The 25,341-nt window shown below is 44.0% G+C and overlaps 1 protein-coding gene across 1 annotated transcript in view; it reads left to right on the forward strand.

Annotated features, from left to right (window-relative positions):
* LOC126209894 (uncharacterized) overlaps nt 1–15,300 on the forward strand; it is a 55,839-nt gene extending 40,539 nt beyond the window's left edge. The window contains exon 3 of the mRNA XM_049939017.1: nt 15,113–15,300. Coding sequence (XP_049794974.1) covers nt 15,113–15,300 — 188 coding nt within the window. The remainder of the gene's footprint in view (nt 1–15,112) is intronic.
* Nucleotides 15,301–25,341: the final 10,041 nt, after the last annotated feature.

Consider the following 25,341-nt stretch of genomic DNA (forward strand, 5'->3'; position numbering starts at 1 on the left):
GTATCTCTCAGACTTCTCTTCCTAGAACAATTTAGCACTTTCATTAAAATAAAAGCTTGGAAATATCTCCCAACTCAGTTTCAAACTCTTCCAACAACATCCCACCCACATGACTTTATTGCATATCAGTTGAATGCTATTACATATGATATACATAATTACTGTATTCATGTCAAGGTACATACCATACATAATATTTTCTGGTTAAAAGTAAAGATTATCAATTCTTATTAGGATTATAATTGCTGGAGTCGGTCACAATGCCGACATCTTCTTCTCCTGTATTTCGTAACAAACGGTGTCTTAATGTTGATACCACTTACCATGCATTGTAGTGCACATGATTCATGGTGTGTTGATCATCTAAGTAAATATCAGCACAAGTGTCATATGACGATGCATTGATGCAGTATTCTTCCACCAACTCAGAATGGATTCTTACGGCGTTGTTGCCCTTCAAAGGCAAAAAACTAGTTTAGCACACAAAAGTTTATTTTATCAAGAGGCAGGGCCATTTTGCTTCTGTCCTCCTAGTGGCGTGCAGCGGGACTGGGATAGACAAGAACCTGCAAACAATTAAAAAATTAATTACATAAACAAATTTTCATGGTCACAATCAACAATTCTTGATGCCGCCTCGTGTATAGACATTTCTTCTATCTTTTAATGCTGGTATGTCCCACAAATGCACTAGCAGTCTTCTCAAACACGGAGCCAGGGCCAAATGATACGAGGCACTCCTTCGGGCACGAAACTGACAAGTGAGTCGTGCGCCAGAGATGGCACAACACTAAGATCTCCGCACACGACGTATCACAATAATATACCGTCCAGTCAGATTAATGTGAACAGCTGCCAGTGGCCTGAATAAAGACTTTCCGGAGAACCACTGAGAGATGTGCAGGAAGAGTGTCAGTGAGGTTCTGGAAGGTAGCGATAGAGATGTGGAGCCATGTGTCCAGTGCTGTTGTAAGTAAGCTGTTTAGGTTTTTATGTTGGTAACGTCATGTAGCTCTCTGTATGAAAATCACTGACTGTGCTGTGTGCAGTCTGTGGCTAGGTGGCATTGTTGGAATATTCGCTATTGTAGTGTTGGGCAGTTAGATGTGAACTGCACGTAGCGTTGCGCAGTTGGAGGTGAGCCGCCAGCAGTGGTGGATGTGGGGAGAGAGATGGCGGAGTTTTGAGAGCGGATGATCTGGACGTGAGTTCATCAGAGACAGTAAATTTGTAAGACTGGATGTCATGGACTGATATATATATTATCACTTTTGAACACTATTAAGGTAAATACATTGTTTGTTCTCTAACAAAATCTTTCATTTGCTAACTGTGCCTAACAGTAGTTAGTGCCTTCAGTAGTTTGAATCTTTTATTTAGCTGGCAGTTTTGGCGCTCGCTGTATTGCAGCAGTTCGAGTAACGAATATTTTTATGAGGTAAGTGATTCATGAAAGGTATAGGTTATTGTTAGTCAGGGCCATTATTTTGTAGGGATTATTGAAAGTCAGATTGCGTTGCGCTAAAAATATTGTGTGTCAGTTTAGTGTTGATCTGAATAAGTAAAGAGCGAAATGTCAGAGTACGTTCAGTTCTGCTCAGCTGTTTGAAAATCAAATAACGTAAGAGTTTTATCAGCACAGACATTCATAATTTTTTCTAAGGGGAGGTTTCACTGTTGCCAACTGAGTTACATTTCGCAGGGGAGGATCCGTGGCTCCAACATCCCGATTGAAGTGGTCCCACACGTTCCCGACTGGGATTTAATCAGGGGTGTTTGGTGGCGATAGGGAGGATGGTAAACTCGCCCTGGCGCTCTTCAAATCACGCATGAAACAACACAGCCGGTGACAGGATTCGCGAGAGCCCTCTCGACGTTGTGCTGAACCCCAAACCTTTACTGTCTGTTAACATAGCATAACATGCAAGGAGATGAAGTGCTACGAACATATTGTCTATTGCCATGAAGTCGAATAAATATCTGGACACGGTCAGACTGTTATAGGCAATGTGGGATACTCTTCTGCTGCTGATTAACTGATCTCTTTATTTTTCTGCTGTGTTCAGTGAACTAAAGAAACACACTATTTCGAAATGCACTATGCAACAGGAATGAACTACAACTTATCATATTAACGTTTAGGAAAAGAAATATTTTTTAATAGAACAGAGTATCACAAACTATCATCCATTAGCAGGATGATACACACATTCGGCTTCGAAACGTTCTGTGTCTACTTTCAGTCTACAGAAATAGCGTTAGAGAATGGACTACCACGTAATTATTGAAGTGTAGCAGTAGGTATAGGTACGTAACAAGATCCAGTTAATAAAAAAATTTCGTGACACAATGAAGTCAGTACAATCGAAAGAAGCAGAAAAATCAGGCCTTAACAAGTGTGTAAATCTGCAAGTTCTTCACCTTTGGATCTACTGAGTACAGAATTAACATAGCAACAAAATGTATGGAGCAGAAGTTGTCTTAGAATTTGTTTCCTGATTTTCGATGTGCCTGCAAGTGACTCTTTCACAGAAGAGGTAAAAATACTGTCTATAGCGAGATGTATATGTAGTTGTTGGCAGAGTGTATCTCCTGCATCCAGTCAAGGGAGTGCTGTCTTGGTTCGATATTTGGCCATTGGGACGGTTGTAGGCATAACTCTAATAAACACCGTCCAGGGCACCAGATGGCAAGATTCCATGAAACGTTTTGACAGTAAATATTAAAAATTGTCTGTAATATCCACAAGCACATTCATAGAGCGTACATGCTACTTTAGTGGGCACATAAATTCTAGCAAGGCAGCGAGGTTTTTTTTTTTCATAGTAGAATTTCTACCAACTGCCTGTTTTTAATTTCTGATAATTTGGTTCAGTGATTTAGAACAAGAGGTTATGGTAGTAAGCATTCACCCCATTTGTCCCATGCCCGGATGATCATCGTCGGTGACTATATTTGTGACCTGTGGAGAGGTGTCGTTCTCCCAGTGCATGGAAAGGCATGGCGATGGCACACCTGGCGTCAAGGTGTGGGGAACCGTCTTGGTGTGACTTCAACTCACGCCTGGTGGTGACTGAGGGAACTCTGCTGACACAACGGTACGTCACGGACGTCATGCATCCTCACGTGTCACCTCTAATGATGTAGTAGAGCAGTGCAATTTTTCAACAGAACAATGCTCGTCCACCCATGGCAAATGTCTGTTTGAAGTGCCTCCGCGATGTTGAGGTACTCACGTGTCCAGTGAACTCCCGATGTCTGTTCCCCGATGCAATGTATGTGGGACGAGGTCAGATGTCAACTCACTCCCAATGTCAGCATCCAGGATATGAAGGATCATTTACAACATCTGTTGTCCAGTTTGCCTTAGGAGAGGATACAATCGGCCTTGTAATAAACTTTCCAATCATGTCAGTGCACGTTTCCAATGTCATACGGATAACTGTCTGGATTATTGGCTGATCTGTCCTTGTAACACTAACCAAAACGGCCTTGCTGTGTGGTACTGCGAACAGCTGAAAGCAAAGGGAAACTACAGCCGTAATTTTTCCCGAGGGCATGCAGCTTTACTGTATGGTTAAATGATGATGGCGTCCTCTTGGGCAAAATAATCCGGACGTAAAGTAGTCCCCCATTCGCATCTCCGGGTGGGGACTACTCAGAAGGACGTCGTTATCAGGAGAAGCTAAACTGGCGTTCTGCAGATCTGAGCGTGGAATGTCAGATCCCTTAATCGGGCAGGTAGGTTAGAAAATTTTAAAAGGGAAATGGATAGATTTAAGTTAGATATACTGGGAATTAGTGAAGTTCGGTGGCAGGAGGAACAAGACTTTTGGTCAGGTGAATACAGGGTTATGAATACAAAATCATATGGGGGTAATGCAGGAGTAGGTTTAATAATGAGAAAAAAATAGGAGTGCAGGTAGGCAACTACAAACAGCATAGTGCAACGCATTATTGTAGACAAGACAGACACGAAGCCCACACCTACCACAGTAGTACAAGTATATATGCCAACCAGCTCTGCAGATGAAACAGAGATTGATGAAATGTATGATGAGATTAAAACTGAAGAAACTGCAAAAAGGTGGGGATTTAAGGAGATGGGACCTGGATAAACTGACTAAACCAGAGGTTGTAGAGAGTTTCAGAGAGAGCATAAGGGAACAATTGACAAGAATGAGGGAAAGAAATACAGTAGAAGAAGAATGGGTAGCCTTGAGAGATGAAATAGTGAAGACAGCAGGGGATCAAGTAGGTAAAAAGACGAGGGCTGGTAGAAATCCTTGGGCACCAGAAGAGATATTGAATTTAACTGATAAAAAGAGAAAATATAAAAATGCAGTAAATGAAGCAGGCAAAAAGAAATACAAACGTCTCAAAAATGAGATCTACGGGAAGAGCAAAATGGCTAAGCAGGGATGGCTAGAGTACAAATGTAAGGATGTAGAGGCGTATATCACTAGGGGTAAGATAGATACTGCCTACAGAAAAATCAAAGCGACATTTGGAGAAAAGAGAACCACCTGTAAGAATATCAAAAGCTCACATGGAAACCCAGTTCTAAGCAAAGAAGGGAAAGCAGAAAGGTGGAAAGAGTATATAGAGGGTGTATACAAAGGCGATATACTTGAAGACAATATTATGGAAATGGAAGAGCACGTAGATGAAGATGAAATGGTAGGTATGATACTGCGTGAAGAGTTTGTCAGAGCACTGAAAGATCTAAGTCGAAACAAGCCCCCGGGAGTAGACTACATTCCATTAGAACTACTGATAGGCTTGGGAGAGCCAGCCCTGACGAAACTCTACCATCTGGTGAGCAGGACATATAAGACCGGCGAAATACTCTCAGACTTTAGGAAGAATATTATAATTCCAATCCCAAAGAATGTAGGTGTTGACAGGTGAAAATTGCCGAACTATCAGGTTAATAAGTCATGGATGCAAAATACTAATACAAATTCTTTAGAGACGAATGGAAAAACTGGTAGAAGCTGACCTCAGGGAAGATCAGTTTGGATTCCGTAGAAATGTTGGAACACGTGAGGCAATATTGACCCTACGACTTATCTTAGAAAATAGATTAAGGAAAGGAAAACCTACGTTTCCGGGACTTGTAGACTTAGAGGAAGCTTTTGACACTGTTGACTGGAATACTCTTTACAAATTCTTAAGGTGGCAGGGGTAAAATACAGGGAGAGAAAGGCTATTTACAATTTGTACAGAAAGCAGATAGCAGTTATAAGAGTCGAGGGACATGAAAGGAAAGCAGTGGTTGGGACAGGAGTGAGACAGGGTTGCAGCCTCTCCCCGATGCTATTCAATCTGTATATTGAGCAAGCAGTAAAGGAAACAAAACAAAAATTGGGAGTAGGTATTAAAATCCATGGAGAAGAAATAAAAACTTTGAGGTTGGCCGATGATAGTGTAATTCTGTCAGAGACAGCAAAGGCCCTGGAAGAGCAGTTGCACGGAATGGACACTGTCTTGAAAGGAGGAGAAAGATGAACATCAACAAAAGCAAACCGAGGATAATGGACTGTAGTCGAATTAAGTCGGGTGATGCTGAGGGAATTGGATTAGGAAATGAGACACTTGAAGTAGTAAATGAGTTTTGCTATTTGGGGAGCAAAATAAGTGATGATGGTCGAAGTAGAGGGGATATAAAATGTAGACTGGCAATGTCAAGGATAGCGTTTCTGAAGAAGAGAAGTTTGTTAACATCGAATATAGATTTAAGTGTCAGGAAGTCGTTTCTTAAAGTATTTGTATGGAGTGTAGCCAGGTACGGAAGTGAAACGTGGACGATAAATAGTTCAGACATGAAGAGAATAGAAGCTTTCGAAATGTGGTCCTACAGAAGAATGCTGAAGATTAGATGGGTAGATCACATAACTAATGAGGAGGTACTGAATAGAATTAGGGAGAAGAGAAATTTGTGGCACAACGTGACTAGAAGAAGGGGTCGGTTAGTAGGACATATTCTGAGGCATCAAGGGATCACCAATTTAGTATTGGAGGGCAGCGTGGAGGGTAAAAATCGTAGAGGGAGACCAAGAGATGAATACGCTAAACAGATTCAGAAGGATGTAGGCTGCAGTAGGTACTGGGAGATGAAGAAGCTTGCACAGGATAGAGTAGCATGGAGAGCTGCATCAAACCAGTCTCAGGACTGAAGACCACAACAACAACAACAAGTAGTGCGTAAGCTTAGGGACCGATGACCTCAGCAGTTTGCTCCCATAAGACCTTACCACAAATTTCCAAAATTCATGCTTCTTTCAGGTCGTCTTTCACTGGCGTGGTCCATTTATTGTCTCAGTTTTAATATCATTCCTAGTACATTTAGGCTCATTCATTTTTCATGTTATTGATATAATGATAAGGCTTTATACAAGAATTTATTATTATGGTAAATATGTTCTCAAAGAACTGGACGACGTGTTCTGCAGGTGCTCAATGCAGCTACGTTCTGTACACGACAAAAGTGTGCAGGATGCTGTTTTTTTTTTTTTTTTTTCACAGCCTGCATGATCTTCGCAGTTCGTGTTGGGAGCATGTTGGTATTATTGAAACGTTACGTCAATAACCGGCGCATTCATGAAATTTTGAATTTTTATATTCTGCAACAGTGAGACGATCATATCTGTGGTATGGAAGAAAACGTTTCAGTAACTGACACCACTGTGCTACCACCTGCTGGATTATCAACATACCTATTCCTTTGGTGCAAGTTCTTTACATCGAGATGCATTCTACTATATCTACACCTATACTCCACAAACCAGCTCATGGCGTGTTGTGGAAGGTACTTTGTCCACCACCGACACTTCTCCACTTTTCTGTATTTTGGTTCTTTTTAGCCACACTACTTGGACGCAAACATACGTCAGTTTACATCCGATTTCCCTGTGTGATGATAATCTAAAGATCTTTTTTATGATGGGAACATAGTATACTAAAGAAGTAGGACACACTGGGAATGAGAACACCTTTTGAAATCATATTGATATCAAATTAATTATGCAAATTAATTAATTTGATCTATTAATTACCCCCATCTCCTTGATGACGTCATGAGTTTTTCCCAGACGACATGCATCCTCCACCACAACCCCTCTGCAGACAAAATGGTGGTAAATTCAGTACTCACCAGGAAATTCAAAAAATTGCTCAGAGGCAAAAATTTCGTGTTAAATTCAAATTTTGCAGGTAAATTCAAATGCTAATTACATTGTATTGCAGTAATATTTTCTTTATCTATAGAAATTCAATTTGCATATCATCTTTGGAATTATGGTAGCAAAATCCAACATGACCTACCCAGAATACTGGTGCAGTCCAAATCCCCTCTTCCTATTGGGGGGGAAGTAGCTAATCAAATCATTTGCAGTGTATCGAATATTAAATCAAACAATTTCTGAGATAATGTTTATTTATGTAAGCAATTTGCAGAAGCCAAGGCTTGCAGAATATTGTTTATTTAACCAATTTGAGTTGGGCATGGTAGTTGCCATTGATCGAGCACTAGACAGTAGCTCCTTCCAGTTTCGTCACTAACTGTTGGTAGTGGAGAGAATATTTTTCGCTATTAGCCTAGCACTAGAGAGTTGCTTCAGCAAGTCTAGCCATTAGCCCTATATGGGTAGGATGGGCAATAAATATGGGATACCAATCTATCACTCTATCACTGAAGTACACGCAACTAGCCTCCTACCAATCTACTAGTGAATAGCTGCTGGGGGGGGGGGGGGGGGGGGGAAATAAGGCTGGGTAAGAGCATTAGAACAGCGTTACTCTGTCCTGGTGTGGCTTCTTTTTAATGACACGCTATAAATCGAACTATCCCGACTTCATGGTGGTAGGTATGTACGTGCTTGAGTTCACTTTATTATGAATAAACATCTGGCGTCAACTTCTTACAACTGTCTATAGGTCCATAAGATACCGCCAATTGGTGGAACAAGGTATGTTGTCCGAGTACCAACAAACTTGGTGCCTTATACAGACGCCATGTGAGAGGTATCGTTCTGCCCAGAGTTCTTACGTGGTACACCATGTTACGCAAAGTGTCGACTTTGTTGTGAAGGGTGGTCATCTGTTTGGGAACCGCTTTAAGTACTGTATCCATATGGAGGCCAGTATGCAAGTCAACGATGTGATTATAGTGGTATCCATCTGTGTACCATATTTTGTAAAATTTGCAGAGGGCCAATTTGTGCTGCACTGGCAAGGCTCCAGACCGAGCTACCATACATTATAGTAGAGAGAACCGTCGCCTTTTATAATCCAAGCTTTGCTGTGGTACTGGGGTCAGTACGCTTGAAGAAAGGGAGATGTTTCTTGGCCATACCGAAAAGCTTCCTTCCTTAAGAGAGTCAATACCTTTAAGGAGAAAGAGCTGTTTGTCCATAGCGACCTCCGGGTAACTCCTTGTTGCCCCCCACAAGATATCCCGCCAATGCAGTCTCAGGTTTGTAGGCATCAACGGGAGTTTCTTGCTGAAATAGATAGCTGTCATCTTTACGGAATTTCGTTGCACTTCATTGGTCTTTCACCAATCGGCTGTGGCATCGAGTCGATATCAAAGGCGTCCAGTGTTGGTGTGAATATATCTTCCGCAGCTGAAAATAGCGGTATCATCCGCAAATTGTGCCAACTGTGACAGTTGGCATGTCATTTTCAAAGAGGTTAAAGAGTAGTGGGGATAAAACGGATCCTTGAGGCAGTCCAGCCTGAGGCAGTCAGGTACCAGACGATCGGCACTCTGTTGTAAAAATCATCTTTCTGTCTGTCAAAAACTACCTATTTCACATAACAATTGGGTATCGACATCACCTTCTTATAAAGCGTTTCAATTACTGAGAAGACCGCTACTGTAGCTGAAGCTCTGCTGATAGTTTACATTTGAAGCTATACTCTTTTGCCCTGAGCCTACCATCCGCCACCAGTGGTTCGAAAACGCAGGCATGGATGACTCTCTCAAAGGTTTCGCCCAAACAACTCAAAATACTAGTATGGCTATAAATCCGTGCCCCTGTATACAGGACTCGTGTAGCAACATCATCTGGTAATGAAACACATTTATGCCTATTTACGAATGGCAAGTCACACCCTAGCCAACAGAAACACAGGAAATATATTGTATGATATTTTTTATGAATGTCGTGCTCATTATCTTAGCTTGAACATGTGGTCTCAAGACGAAAAAAGAAGGGCTGACCAGTCACCTCCAGTCCAGTCCAGCGCCACATATCGAGTACCTGAAGAGACGGCCAGCTGGGAAGCAGCTGCTAACGACAGGCGTAAGATTCGACATTCGGTCGCCCGACACATTCGGGCCAACTCGCCGCCAACGGAGGCACAATGCCCCGTGCTTCGACGAACTGCACTTCCACACCCGCCATACACTCCTCAGTTTAAAATAATCCACATTACCCATCTGGAATGGGGTGTTCTGTGTCAAATACACCTAAAATTTCTCACGCAATATGCAGACTCCTTCCTTTAATACGAGTGCTTTTCAAAGACAGAAGAAAGTGGACCATACACGCTTTTTCACGTCGTAAATGTATTGTTACCACTTGTGGAAACCCCGTACAATACTACGGCATAGGGTATATTTCCTCTAAGTATTTTCTCGTCAGGTAAAAAGATATTTTGTGTTATCAGCTTTATATCTGTTATGTCCCGCATCACATTCCTGCAATACTAAACTCATTTTTACCTCATGACAGAGTGATAAGAGCATGCTCTACCTCCATAGGATGCCTCCTCACTTTCGAACTCTCTTAAAGCAAACAAATGCCTCATCACACACAAAGTCTCTCAAGGAAACAGCAGAGAGGGCTTATAAATATCAGTTTTATAATACGTATCATTTTATAAATTCGGTAATATAGCTATTTTATTACGATGGTCATCCCTTTCTGTGTAGGTGGGAGATTTAAATTTCATTGGAAGATCTCGCCGCAACGAAAACCCGCCTGATTAGCGCTCCAAATCTCGAATCACAATTGTGTTACTCACATAGTCGCCTCCGCCAGCCAGCGGCACCTCTTTGATAACAAATTTGTAGGCTAATTGATTCAACTGATCATAAAAGTTCCTGTGCATGTTGAGTAATTTTTTCCTGCAGTCAGATTACACTCCGCGGGCAACCGTTACAGACGCTTCAAGACGTCTCTGGAGGCTTCCCACATGGGAGGTAGTCGCTTCCTTCGATAGCAAAGGTGCTGGCAAACGTTGTCAACTAGCTGAAGACACTCAACGCTAGATGCGTTTTGACTATCGGTTGCCTAGTCATGCTGGTGGAATTCAGTCACTTAGAGAGTACTGTTCCAGAGCTAATCAACCTGAGACCTGTCAGTTGGATGTTTCGCTCTCTTTTCCATCCCAACGACGCCTCCGCCACTGGGTCCGCCTGAACAGCTGCCGCGTGATGGCTGTACCGTTCCCGGTTGACACCGCACCCCTCGTCGTGTACGACAGCTGTCAATGATTCCAGACTCGCAAAAGTTGTCCTACCCTTCTCAGAAGGTCAGTGTGCTTAAATGTCGCTGGGATTAATACCAGGATGCTGTACAATATGCTGCCCCTCATCCCTCCTGCAAATCGAAACGTTCTGTTCGAAATATCCAAGAAAGGCTGACACAGTCTGCAATAACAAGATACCTGACTACTGGCCGCCACAAGTCTGCAGTCCCAGGTTTCCCTCAGAACACAGCCCCATAGAAGCATTATTAATTACTCCCACCAAATTAGTGGGCAGATGCTTAATGAACACAGATGGGAATCCGTGTATGTGATACGACATTCTTTTCAAGGAATACTAGTGAAAACCAACAATTGAAGCTAATTTGAGAAGGATTAAACTGCTGCCTACATACATTTTCTGTGTGGACCACAAAGTTGAGATATCAGAAATTAAACGCAAAAATGCAGACGTAAAGGGAGTCACATCCTGCCTCGCTCTTATTGCAATTGGAAGGGAAATGACTCGTAGTGGTACAAGGTACCTCCCAACACACACCATACGATGGCTCGCAGTTAGATACATTGTTCTTTGCTGTAACACCTTGGAGCAGTGTATAACTACAGCAGTGTACGCAGCCATACATTTCCTTTTTCTGCCCTGACTTCGAGGTCTGTGTCAGGTGTGAAAACCACATTAACATGATTCGATCCACTGGCTCTCGCAGAAAGGTGGACACCACATGGTGTAAGCTATCTGCTCCCACGACACATATGATGGTTGAAATATGAGAATGAGGCAGTGTTTCTTATTGACCAAAATGTGGGAAACATCGCTACATTTGGAAACTGGAAGAGTTTGTGGCATAGTGGAGTATTCGAAGGTGATGACCTCTATAATTAATCTCATGTTCCACAGTGACGGGACATTCCATTTTGAAGAGACCAAGAACATTGATATTGCAGCAATGTATGTGATAACTGTTTTGGTGCTAGTCTTCACCAAGACTAGAGCCATCTCAAACAACTGGTCTCTGTCAATCATTATGTGATAATCAACTGCGTACCAGTGGTCATTTGCGATGAAAATACAACCATCCATAAGGGACGATGTACTGTAACAAGTCCGACACTTGATCTTGCGATCAGTTTTACCAATTTTATCAGTTTTTCCGTAATTTCACCACCAGCCAATGACACAGTAGAATGCCTCACAATTTCTGCATCATCGCTGAATCACCCTTCCACCACTTTGCGAGTACCGTATACTAGATTGAGAATGTAGATAGATGACTGTGCTGTACATTCATTCATGATTAATTCTCGGACATGTAGATCAAAGTCTATCAGACAGCACCTTATACCGATGCAGTTAGGATGTCTATATATATTTAGCATAACGATCATAGTCCTGAATTTACGATTCTGACTGCCCATTTTTCCCCCTATATGAATGGGTGCCACAGAGTATTCTCGCATTCATAGCTTAAAGCAGTAGATTGAACGATCTCTCGACATTGTGTAGACCGACGCTACCTCCAACACTGTCGCCGATTGAACTTCCAACTGACCAGGAGTAGGCGCGTACTCTACCCACTAAATTCCACGTTTTCTGAAGTAACAGAGCGAGCGTAGTCCATAACTGCTGTTCAGCAAGGACTGTTCTGCACCAATCTTACTTACGGTACCAATCCAAGTGCTGTGGTGAAATAAAAGACAGCTAAGAAGAAAGGTGTGGTTTATGCATGGTGGAGCGCCATACGGACATAGTTTGAAGTATATTATGAAAACCAACTGTGCTATCAGTTCTGTAGTATTGTTGCAGTGTCTGGGGTCAGTACCACGTAGGTATTGGGAAGGGAGAAACGATCCTAAAACATAAGGCTGCACAGTTCTGCACTTAAACACACTATAATGTTAAAGCCATAATGTTAAAGCCATGTGGTCGCCGAAATATTAGTCGTGCAGAGTGCGGCGCAGACCAGGACAGGTATGCTCAACATCTGACATCCATCCGTCCACCAAGATTTCTGCTGCACTTCCCTACCTTGCCAAACTTTAGGATGAGAAAATTACTCACATCAGTTCTACTGTATAAAATGACTCCCAGCAACGGAGACTGCACCTTATGGGGGAACATACAAATGCATAGCACACACCAAGCTTCACTAACTCAGGAAACAGGACAACTGTCAATGTATACAAAGGTTCTTCAGTACCTCACAAGTCACTGTAAGTGACTCAGAATCAAATTAGCTATCAAACCGACGACTCATGTAAAAGAAATGGAGTACTTCGCATGCATCTTCGCTTAAAGAAGGGTGCGAAATGGGTTTTCCGTTGCTTTGGTTGACACGAGTCGTCGCACATGCGTTGGAAGTCCCCTGTTGGCTTGGATGTCGAGGTGTTTGCTGTTAACGATTGAAGGTAGATAGTGCTCTAACTCGATACAAGATCAAATTTCTATAAAACCATCAAATCCACCGGGTATTCCTACCACTTCAGTAGAGATACTGCAGAATGTATTTTTTTTTTAATCTTGCAGCATCTGTTCTGTAAGGTATTGTTACCACGAAAACATGGTCGTGATTGGTCGGCAGTACAGAGAAGTACATTGTAAATATTGTTTGTTGGAGTTTAATACGCTGGGACAGTATTGTCACAGAGTGAAACACACGACGTATGTCGCTGTTTAATGCACCCCAAAAACCGGTAACGCAATAGTCTTTATCTAAGGAGAATGTAAAAGTGTTTCATAATCACATGTCGAGGCAATTTATAGGCATCAGTAAGGTCGGTGGCTACAGACGACTTTTTGATCGCACCTATTTTTGTGGTCTGCCATACATCAGTTTGTTACTCTACATTTATAGGTCATCCACGTCTAACTGTCTATTCCAACCGTATATCTTTGGCCATGATTATATAACTGCTTCCTTGGCTTTGCTATGCTACGCCTGGATGGTTATCAAACGTATTGTATAGTATACTTCTTGTCCAATGTTGCTCTTGGTGCATGACAGATCACAAATCCGTCTCTTCAGTTATACAGAACATGGTAATTTTAGATTCTTACCACTTTTGGATAAATTTCTGCTTACAACCACGATCACTGTGATTGTGTGTGTGTACGTATTTGGGTAAGTGCGTCAGTGAGTATGTGTACTTGTGTTCTACAGTCTAGAACTGAATTTATACACAGTTTGCAGCACGATTTAAACGGCTATCTAGACTGTACTCACAAAACTCTAAGCATATTGTAGTACGCTTCTTATGGACTCTGCTTTAGATGCGTAATGAATATGATAACCATCATCATCATAGTTGAGTATTGTTTCCTTCAAAGGCAGTTTACGTATAGTATTGTGTCCTGCCAAGACGTATACAACCACTCCACAACTGGTGGTCAGATCCTGCTAATGAACTGTACCTCCCCTGCTGTTGGGCTTCAGAGGAGCTATCAAAAAAAAAAGAGCATCACCATTGTAGTCTGTGTCTGCGATTTTCCTATTAAAGTTCGCATTATGTAGTACCAGAGAGCACGGGAAATAATGTGTTGTGGGTTTAATTTTTCTGCCTGTACTCAAAGCTTTATTAGATTCAATTGAGGTAAGTATAATGTCACATGTCAGTTACACACTTAACGACAGGAAAGGTAATCTTTCCAAGAATCATTATTAAGTGTCAAGTTGATTTGTAGCGTAAAATGAAACACCACATAACACTGAAAAGGTCATTTTATTCAGTTTAACTGTTTGCATTACTTATCGCACAACATTTATGCATTTATTTAAAAAACCACACTTGTTCTCAACGTTCCATCGCCAAAAATAGCGATAGGAATTGTCTCCCGAGTAGCGAAAACAGTGCCGTTTTCTGCCAGTTCACAAAATACTTCTTCACTACACTAGTCAATTTATATGCATACAACTCAACTCCTTCTGTGGAGGAGTACTGCCGGAGGAGTACTAGCCAGGAAATTCCTCTTCTTAAGGGTTGTAAGAAACAGCGCCGTTTTCTGCCAGTTCACAAAATACTTCTTCACAACACTAGTCAATTTTTATGCAGACAACTCAACTCCTTCTGTGGAGGAGTACTGCCGGAGGAGTACTAGCCAGGAAATTCCTCTTCTTAAGGGTTGTAAGAAACAGCGCCGTTTTCTGCCAGTTCACAAAATACTTCTTCACAACACTAGTAAATTTTTATGCAGACAACTCAACTCCTTCTGTGGAGGAGTACTGCCGGAGGAGTACTAGCCAGGAAATTCCTCTTCTTAAGGGTTGTAAGAAACAGCGCCGTTTTCTGCCAGTTCACAAAATACTTCTTCACAACACTAGTCAATTTTTATGCAGACAACTCAACTCCTTCTGTGGAGGAGTACTGCCGGAGGAGTACTAGCCAGGAAATTCCTCTTCTTAAGGGTTGTAAGAAACAGCGCCGTTTTCTGCCAGTTCACAAAATACTTCTTCACAACACTAGTCAATTTTTATGCAGACAACTCAACTCCTTCTGTGGAGGAGTACTGCCGGAGGAGTACTAGCCAGGAAATTCCTCTTCTTAAGGGTTGTAAGAAACAGCGCCGTTTTCTGCCAGTTCACAAAATACTTCTTCACAACACTAGTCAATTTTTATGCAGGCAACTCAACTCCTTCTGTGGAGGAGTACTGCCGGAGGAGTACTAGCCAGGAAATTCCTCTTCTTAAGGGTTGTAAGAAACAGCGCCGTTTGCTGCCAGTTCACAAAATACTTCTTCACAACACTAGTAAATTTTTATGCAGACAACTCAACTCCTTCTGTGGAGGAGTACTGCCGGAGGAGTACTAGCCAGGAAATTCCTCTTCTTAAGGGTTGTAAGAAACAGCGCCGTTTTCTGCCAGTTCACAAAATACTTCTTCACAACACTAGTCAATTTTTATGCAGACAACTCAACTCCTTCTGTGGAGGAGCACTGCCGGAGGAGTACTAGCCAGGAAATTCCTCTTCTTAAGGGTTGTAAGAAACAGCGCCGTTTTCTGCCAGTTCACAAAATACTTCTTCACAACACTAGTCAATTTTTATGCAGACAACTCAACTCCTTCCTGACGGTGTTACACATGGGCGGCCGACTGGGACGTGCCAGCTGTGGGTTCTCAACGCCCGATCACAGCAGGCGGAGCGGCCAACAGAGAGCCAGGGAGACGCGCACATCGACGCGCCACCGACTCTGGCGGGTGATACCCTGCTGATCCTGCTGTGGCTGCGGCTTCGTCTCCAGCTGTTTCTGGATCCAGCACTCCAGCTTTCCTTCCACCCAGTTGTCCAGCTTATTCTGCAGATACTCGGCCAGGTGGTTCGCCAGCTGGTTCTCGAACTCCAGCTCTGGCCACGGTCCCATAAGATCGGCCACTTCGTTCCATATGTCCATCACCGCCACTGCCGCCACCTGCACCACGTGGAGAAGTCGCACCAGATCCAGCATGAGGACTCTTGTTAGCGTATCACCTAGATTAGGCACTACCGACGAAAGGCCACGTTGAACGCGTCTATCCTCCAAGTTACGTGCTGTAACCTAGCAACACAAGCAAGGAGTTAAATAGGTGCTGCATTGTTCCGTGCCACTCCATGACACGTATAGATCTCTTTCGTATTGGCTATCGTCAGATACAAGGGAAATCAATATCATCGATAATTGCCAGAACTACAACAAGGAGCAGAATCCATTTCGTAGAGTACAATGGGTCAGCGCGTTATTAATTATTATAGTGACTGGATCTGCGATTGTCTCTAGGACATTTACATTGTAGCCACTACGTAGCTCCATAATATTACTGACTGGCTCGTTCCTATTCTTAATGTTTAATATTATTCTCAAGCAATGCCAGACATTAACATGGAACATCGAAGACAAAACAAACAAAAAGAAAAGAGTAAATGATTATGTGCACTCTAGAGTGTTTGCCGCTGCCCCTGTACTGTGCACACGCAACTATTCGTCTGCGTGCTCCCACACAGCCCCCTCCCTGAAGAGCGGAGCTCCAGCAATGTGCGGAAACTTGTACCGGACCCTTCGCCCGGCTCTTGTGCGAATTTCCGGCTGTACTTCCTCCATCGTCGTACCCTCTCGCGGCTTCATCTGGCTCGCTGTCCTACCATCCGTTGCACCCTACAGGGGCCCAACGTCTTGCTGCAGGCCCGTCTCCTCTTTTCTTGTCTTACATCTTCTAGCAGTAAGTGAGCCGGCTTCACCCTGTCTATTGACACAGTAACACTCTTATCGCGAACTAGGATAGTCACGGCCTGGTCCGTACGGTGTAGTACTTTGTAAGGTCCCGTATATGGTGGCTGCGATGGAGTTCTGACTGCGTCGGTTCGCAACATTACATGCGAGCATTTGCTCAATTCTCGATGTACGAACGGCGGCCTAACGCCATGCCGTGTCACTGGCTGTGGCCCAAGCTCGGCCAGTTGAGCCCTTACTCTCGTTAACAAGTACGGTAGGTTCATCTCGCTTGTACTCTTCTGAAAAAACTCTCCAGGTGGGCGTAAAGTTTCCCCGTATATTAATTCCGCTGTAGATGCTCCGAGGTCGGGTTTGAAAACAGTGCGTACGCCTAGTAACATTAGTGGCAATGCTGCTGACCAATTCTCGCCATGGCACTTTAACGCGGTCTTCAGTGTTCGGTGCCACCGCTCTACGATGCCGTTGCTTTCCCCGCACATGTTTGCCAGCTCCAGGAACAAGGAGGATTCGAACTGACGTCCTTGGTCCGTCGTGACATGTACTGGACATCCGAACCGTGCTATCCACGTTGTCAAGAACGCCCAACTGACTGTCTCTGCCGATATGTCTGAAATGGGGATTGCTTCTGCACACATCGTAAATCTGTCAATTGCTGTCAATAGATACCGATAGCCTTCGGCCATTGGCAACACTCCAACAATATCCAGATGCACACGCTCGAAACGACCAATTGGCCTGTCAACTTTACCCACTGGCTTCATCACATGCCGTCTCACTTTACATCACTGTCAATCCAGACACGTCTGCGCCCACTTCCGACAGTCTCTCTTAATTCCTGGCCACACAAAACTCTCTGTCATTAATTTTACACTCGCTCTGGGTCCCCAAACCATGTAACCCTTCGAATACTTCCCATTTCCAACATCTGTTCGAACTCCGCTTTTGTGTCTGCAAATCTGTCTGGGGCCAACCTTCTCGGTCTGAGGGAGACCGGAGGCCTGGGCATGGTGTTTATATGGTGAACTGTACGATGGTCCACCATGGCTATCGGCTGCGCTGACGGTTCTCTAAGCCCGCATACTTCTGTCACTCCAACAGAACCGCGTACCTTCTCTGTGATTATTCCTACATGACCATGCACTACTTCTTTGCCCCTTCTAAGCTGCGATAACCGAATGTCCACCGCAATACCGAATGCATATAGAAAATCTGCTCCTAATATGCACTCTGCCACATCTGCAATGACAAAAGTCCAATGACAAATAATACTAGGTCCTAAATTCTTTGACACAACTGCCATACATCATGATGGGCTGTTTATTTGCTGCCTTGAGGCAAAACGATGTGCTGTCACTGAGGGAACTACAATTCCCCTTTGGCCACGTGCTGACATCAGATCCCGTGTCTATCAAATAATAACACGAAGCTGTCACATCCCGAACATAAAGTCGCCGAGATACCGTTAATAAAGAAACATCTGTACTTACAGTCTCCTGGTAATTTACACGGCGAGCGTGACTGCACGGTAGAATGCACTTTGAGGCTCGCTCCCCAAATCGTTGATGATACCAACACAACTGCTGCTTCCCGCCATCTCCGCTGTCCTTATGTGTCGGCAGGACCTCCGAACCGGTAGCTCTCAGCGCCTCCATCTGCCTCTGCAGCCCGTCTAGCTGCTCCTAGAGGTTTTGAAGTTGTGTACCAGTAACAGCCCGCCGCTGCTTATTAATCGCCGCCGCTTCGTATTCTTCCGTCGTCGCCCCCACCTTTGCTACACAGAGAGAACTTGTTGGTTCAACCATCGCATGAACCCTGTCGGCCAGTTGGAGTAGTGCTTGTATATCGTGTCCGTCATTCTCTGCCACAGCAGCTCTTACTGCAGACGGAAGCTGTGTTGCCCAAACGGAATGAAGTGTAGTGTTCGAAAATTCATTTTCCGTCACGATTCCACGCAAATGCCTCCAATATTTGGAGGGAGTTCTGTCACCTCTACGTTCACCTCGCAACACTTGACAGACTCTTTGATCTAGCGGTTTAGTAAGCCAGCTTATTAAAAAGCCAATATCGCTGCCCTGGCATCCAGACTGTTTGCCGCTATCATGAACTTTTCCCGGTCGTCAGTTACCTGATTATGTATGAACGCCAGTTCTAACACGGAGAACCAAAGTTCCGGTTTATCGGCAAGGAACGGCGGCGGGCGTACTTTCATGCGTTGTCCCAGCGAATCCTCCTCTCGTATGTGTGTTCCGGCCGCGGATTTTGTCCTGGTAATATCACTGTCCCGCTCCACTGAATCCATTCCGTGCTGTCGAACGTCATTCCATAACACCCGAAGCTGACCGCGCAGCGTACCCTGCCGGTGTACTGGTCGTGCTGTAGAGCTTCTGCAGTCTGGCGTATGTTCTAGTGTACCTTCGTTGTCCTTCTCCTCTGCCTCTGCCGTACGTGTTCTTTTGACTTTGGGGTCACCACTTTGTAGCCACTACGTAGCTCCATAATATTAATGATTGACTCTTTCCTATTCTTAATGTTCATCTTTATTCTCAAGCAATGCCAGGCATTAACATGGAACATCGACGACAAAACAAACAAAAAGCAAAGAGTAAATGATTATGCGCACACTAGAGTCTTTGCCGCTGCCCCTGTACTGTGCACACGCAACTATTCGTCTGCGTGCTCTCACAACATTAACCATTTCCGTTAACAGACGCTTACTGCTCAAGCGAGGGACAGAAGAAGGGAAGATAGATGTCAGTAGAACGTCACGTAGTTTTAGGGCATGGGAAAGTAGCAGCTGAGGATATCTTCATTTGACACATAGCAACTCTCTGGTTGATATTTTATTGACAGCTAAATTCCGCCACTAGGATTATCATTAAGTCAACGAAACGTTACCGGTGTTAATTCGTGGTTTTGGTACAAACTTTCAGTATGATAGAGAAACAGGAAGTGTGAGTATTTGAGATCTGAAATTCTGATCCACAGATGCAAAAGAATGTAATAATTACGTCTGTACAGTAGTTTGTGAGAACAAGAACATTTATTGTTCATTGAAAAATGATTTACCTCATTTTGTGAACGGCGCATACGGCTGTAGGACATTCGGAAAACGATTTTTGTTTTGTTTGCTCCCTGGCGAATCTGCAAACATGGTCACTACATTGGGAAGAAAATGAACCCGTGATTATTTCTGTGCATTTCCTACGTAATTAGTTTGATATGTATTGTTTGTTTCCATATTTCACTGAACTCTTGCAAGCTACGAAGAATCTCTAACTGAAATTAAACAATCATTTTAGTTTCCGGACGACCGGACAACATTTAACAGTTTTGCAGCTGAGCGACGATATGTTCGAGACCATCGTTGCGGCGTAACTACTTTGAGGTTTCATTTACAACTTCTACGACGAGCGATACTAAATGCATTTCATCATCGAAGCTAAACGATACTGATGCAATGTAAAAAAGAAATCTAAATGAAACGAAAAACTAATATACACAAACTTATAACCAAAACAAAACTGAAATCCGAAGGAGCCACGCTGTTCCAGTGTAGTTCGGCAGGTCATAAAATACGGGGTGGCGCACGAAATGTGTTACCAATTGTTTCTTTCAGAATTTACGACGCACACCAGATATCCCGCTGGGATCTCTACAGCAGTACCAGCAGAGCTTGGAAAAACAAATGAGTTACGAAATGACGTGTAATTCATGATACTGCCGCTAGGAGACTAGTAAGCAGCAATGGCTGACAATGGAAGACTGACGACACAGCAACGATCGGCAATTGTGTTACTTTTTGATGAAACGAAAAGCCTTACAATGTGACTTAGAGGCGTTTTCGACAACAGTTTAACACACGATGGGTCCCTTGCAAGAAGACCATCCACAGGTTGTACCATAAATTTGTACAGGAAGGAACAGTATTGGAAGCGAAGCGACCTCGGCCTAAAGCCTGTTTGTTCGCCGGAGAATATTGAAGCGGTACGAGTTGTTGTACAGAGAAGTCCCGGGAAATCGTATAGAAAGGCAGCAGGGCATATCCATACGCTCCGTTCAACGCATTCTTAAAAGTGACCTCCATATGTAGCCGTACACGATGACCTGTGCACAGAAGCTCACTGAAGAACACAAGCAGCAGAGACTACTGTTTGCTCACTGGACGGAGGATAGGGAAGAAACTCTCAACAACGTTTAGTTTTCAGACAAGGCGCATTTTCATTTAGACGGTGCGGTTAACAAACAAAATGTACGCTTTTGGGCCACTTAAAACTCACAAGTGCTTCATGAACCACAACATTTTGCTCAGAGGATTGCAGCGTCGGCTCCAGTTTCCAGTCCCGGACTTATTGGACCCTTTTCCTTTGAAGAAACTGTGAACAGCGAGAATTATTTGAGCATGCTTCGCAATAGCTTCATTCCACAGCTTCTTGCTACTGCCTTGCCCTTCAACACGCAGTGGTTCATGCAAGATGGAGCAAGGCCACATACTGCAAACACTATGTTGGAGTTTTTACACGAGCATTTCGACATGCGGATCATTTCACTCAGGTTTCCAGGTCGCTTCAGTGGCGGACAAAATTGGCCTCCCAATAATCCAGACCTCAATCCGTGTGACTTTTTTCTTTGGGGGTACCTAAAGGAAAAAATTTACCCGAAACGTCCACGTGATTTAATGGAACTCAGAAGACTTATTCTTCAAGCTTGCAGTGAAATTACGGAAGACATGTGCCGTAGGGTAATCACTAACTTCAGTGTTCGTTTGAAGGAAGTTAGGAAACGAAATGGTGGACATATTGAGCATGTGCTGAGTTAGAACAAATCTCTATGGACGGCTCTTCATTGTAGTATATGTTCCTTTCAGATTGTATTAAAAATAAAGTTTATATTCAAAAACAAAATGGTAACACATTTCGTGCGCCACCCTCATCACCGCCTGTTACAGAGTCGGAGCATAATGGGGCTGTATATTGTTGTCGTTGTGCACGTGGTTGTTGTTTGCAATCACTTCCTCAATGCAAAGCCATAGCTGCTTCGCACGTGGCATCCTCTCCCTGAGTGCACGTTAACGGAGCCACGCGTCAGCACACGATACCACACTCAAGAAAAGCACGCCTTCACTCCAGAAGTGAATTACCTAACGATTTTCAAAATCGAATGTCCCATGCGTCTAGCCCCAAGTACCAACCGGCGTTCAGAGTTTGCTGATTCCCGTCGTGCCGCCATTATCGCGTCGGCAATCTTACCACATGAATCACCTGACTGACAAATGACAATTCCGCCAGTGCACCGCTCTTTTATAGCTCGTGTGCACATACTACCGCCATCTGCACACGTACATGTCGCTATGCCATGACTTTTCACACCTAAGTCTATGCTTTGGGCACTCAGTCACAGCGGCGGTTGGCTGCGGCGCCGCATCTTTGAAGCGCGAGCTTCGTCAGTCCTGGCCAGCTCAAGAAACACATCAGCTCCGCTTACATATTCTGCCCTGTCACTAATTTAATGGAGGATTGGCGACGTTGTAGAATACCTTATGCAGCTGCGTGAGCGCCATTTACTTCCTGGAGCTGTTCGAATTATAATGATAAACTGTCGTGTTTTCTTTTCATGTAGATTACACATTCAGAGTATTCTCACTCAAGGGGTGATTTACAGATAGCAGATTCATGGGTTTTGTTGCGAAGAAACGAAACTACACTACTGGCCATTAAAACTGCTAAATCACGAAGATGACGTGCTACAGACGCGAAATTTAACCGACAGGAAGAAAATGCGGTGATATGCAAATGATTAGCTTTTCAGAGCATTCACATAGGGTTGGCGCCGGTGGCGACACCCACAACGTGCTGACACGAGGAAAGTTTCCAACCGATTTCCCATATACAAGCAGCAGTTGACCTGGTGAAACATTGTTGTGATGCCTCGTGTAAGGAGGAGAAATGCGTACCTTCACGTTTCCGACTTTGATAAAGGCCGGATTGTAGCCTATCGCGATTGCGGCTTATCGTATCGCGACATTGCTGCTCGCGTTGGTCGAGACCCAATCACTGTTAGCAGAATATGGAATCGGTGGGTTCAGGAGGGTAATACGGAACGCCGTGCTGAATCCCAACGACCTCGTATCACTAGCAGTCGAGATGAGAGGCATCATATCCACACCGCTGTAATGGATCGTGCAGCCACGTCTCGATCCCTGAGACCACACATGTGGAAGTTTAGAAGACAACAACCATCTGCAGAAAAAGTTCGACGACGTTTGCAGCAGCATGGACTATCAGCTCGGAGACCACGGCTGCGGTTACCGTTGACGCTGCAACACAGACAGGCGCGCCCGCGATGGTGTACTCAACGACGAACCTGGGTGCACGAATGGCAAAACGTCATTTTTTCAGATGAATCCAGGTTCTGTTTACAGCATCACGATGGTCGCATCCGTGTTTGGCGACATCGTGGTGAATGCACAGTGGAAGCGTGTATTCGTCATCCCCATACTGGCGTATCACCTGGCGTGATGGTATGGGGTCACCTCTTGTTCGCATTGGCGGCACTTTGAACAGTGGACGTTACATTTCAGATGTGTTACTACCCGTGGCTCTACTCTTCATTCGATCTCTGCGAAACCCTATATTTCAGCAGAATAATACACGACCGCATGTTGCAGGTCCTGTACGGGCCTTTCTGGATACAGAAAATGTTCGACCGCTGCCCTGGCCAGCAGCACATTCTCCAGATCTCTCACCAATAGAAAACGTCTGGTCAATGGCGGACGAGCAACTGGTTCGTCACAATACGCCAGTCACTATTCTTGATGAACTGTGGTATCATGTTGAAGCTGCATGGGCAGCTGTACATGTACACGCCATCCAAGCTGTGTTTGACTCAATGCCCAGGCGTATCAAGGCCGTTATTACGGACAGAGCTGGTTGTTCTGGGTACTGATTTCTCAGGATCTGTGAACCCAAATTGCGTGAAATCGTATTCACATGTCAGTTCTAGTATAACATATTTGTCCAATGAATACCCGTTTATCCTCTGCATTTCTCCTTGGTGTATCAATTACTCATCAAGTAAAAAGATATCTTGTGTCATCAGCTTTATATCTGTCACATCCCGCATCACATTCCTGCAATACCAAACTCAGTTTTACCTCATGATAGAGTGATAAGAGCATGCTCTACCTCCATAGGATGCCTCCTCACTTTCGAACTCCTTAAAGCAAACAAATGCCTAATCACACACAAAGTCTCTCAAGGTAACAGCACAGAGCACTTGTAAATATCAGTTTTATAATACGTATCACTTTATAAATTCGGTAATATAGCCATTTCATTCCTTCCTGTACAGGTGGGAGATTTAAATTTTGTTAGAAGATTACGCCGCAACGACAACCCGCTTGATTAGCACTCCAAATCTCGAATCATAACTGTGTTACTCACATAGTCGCCTCCAACAGCCAGCGGCACGTCTTTGATAACAAATTTGTAGGCTAATTGATTCAACTGATCTTCAAAGTTTCTGGCTCAAATGGTTGGCTATGAGCACTATGGTACTCAACTGCTGTGGTCATAAGTCCCCTAGAACTTAGAACTACTTAAACCTAACTAACCTAAGGACATCACACACATCCATGCCCGAGGCAGGATTCGAACCTGCGACCGTAGCGGTCGTGCGGTTCCAGATGTAGCGCCTTTAACCGCGCGGCCACTCCGGCCGGCTTTCAAAGTTTCTGTGCATGTTGAGTAATTTTTTCCTGCAGTCAGATTACAGTCCGCGGGCAACTGTTACAGACGCTTCATGACGTTTCTGGAGGCTTCCCACATGCTAGGTAGTCGCTTCCTTCGATACCAAAGGTACTGGCAAACGTTGTCAAGTAGCTGAAGACACTCAATGCTAGTTGCGTTCTGTCTGTCGGTTGCCTAGTCATGCTGGTGGAATTAAGTGACTTAGAGATCTGGAGTACTGTTCCCGAACTAATCAACCTGAGACCTGTCAATTGGATGTTTCCTTCTCTTTTCCATCCCAACGACGCCTCAGCCACTGGGTCCGCCTGAACAGCTGCCGCGTCATGGCTGTACCGTTCCCGGCCGACACTGCACCGCTCGTCGTGTTGGACAGCTGTCAACGATTCCAGACTCGCAAAAGTTGTCCTATCCTCCTCAGAAGGTCAGGGTGCTTGAATGTCGCTGGGGTTAATACCAGGATGTTGTACAATATGCTACTCCTCATCCCTACTGTAAACCGAATCGTTCTGATATGTGTTTTCGAAATAGCCAAGAAAGGCTGACACAATCTGCAATAAGATACCTGACTACTGGCCGTCCCAAGTCTGCAGTCCTAGGTTTACCTCAGAACACAGCGCCATAGAAGCATTCTTATTGACTCCCACCAAATTAGAGGGCAGATGCTTCAAGAGCTCAAATGGGAATCCCTGGAGGTAATGCGATGTTCATTTCAAGGAATACTAGTGAAAACAAACAATTGAAGCTAACTGCAGAACGATTAAACTGCTGCCTCCATACATATTCTGTATAGATCACCAAGTTGAGATATGAGAAATTAACGTAAAATGCAGACGTAAAGAGAGTCTACATCTACATCTACATATATACTCCGCTAGCCACCGAGCGGTGTGTGGCGGAGGG

The sequence above is a fragment of the Schistocerca nitens genome, chromosome 10 (assembly GCF_023898315.1).
Source record: "Schistocerca nitens isolate TAMUIC-IGC-003100 chromosome 10, iqSchNite1.1, whole genome shotgun sequence".
Classification (NCBI taxonomy): Eukaryota; Metazoa; Arthropoda; class Insecta; order Orthoptera; family Acrididae; genus Schistocerca; species Schistocerca nitens.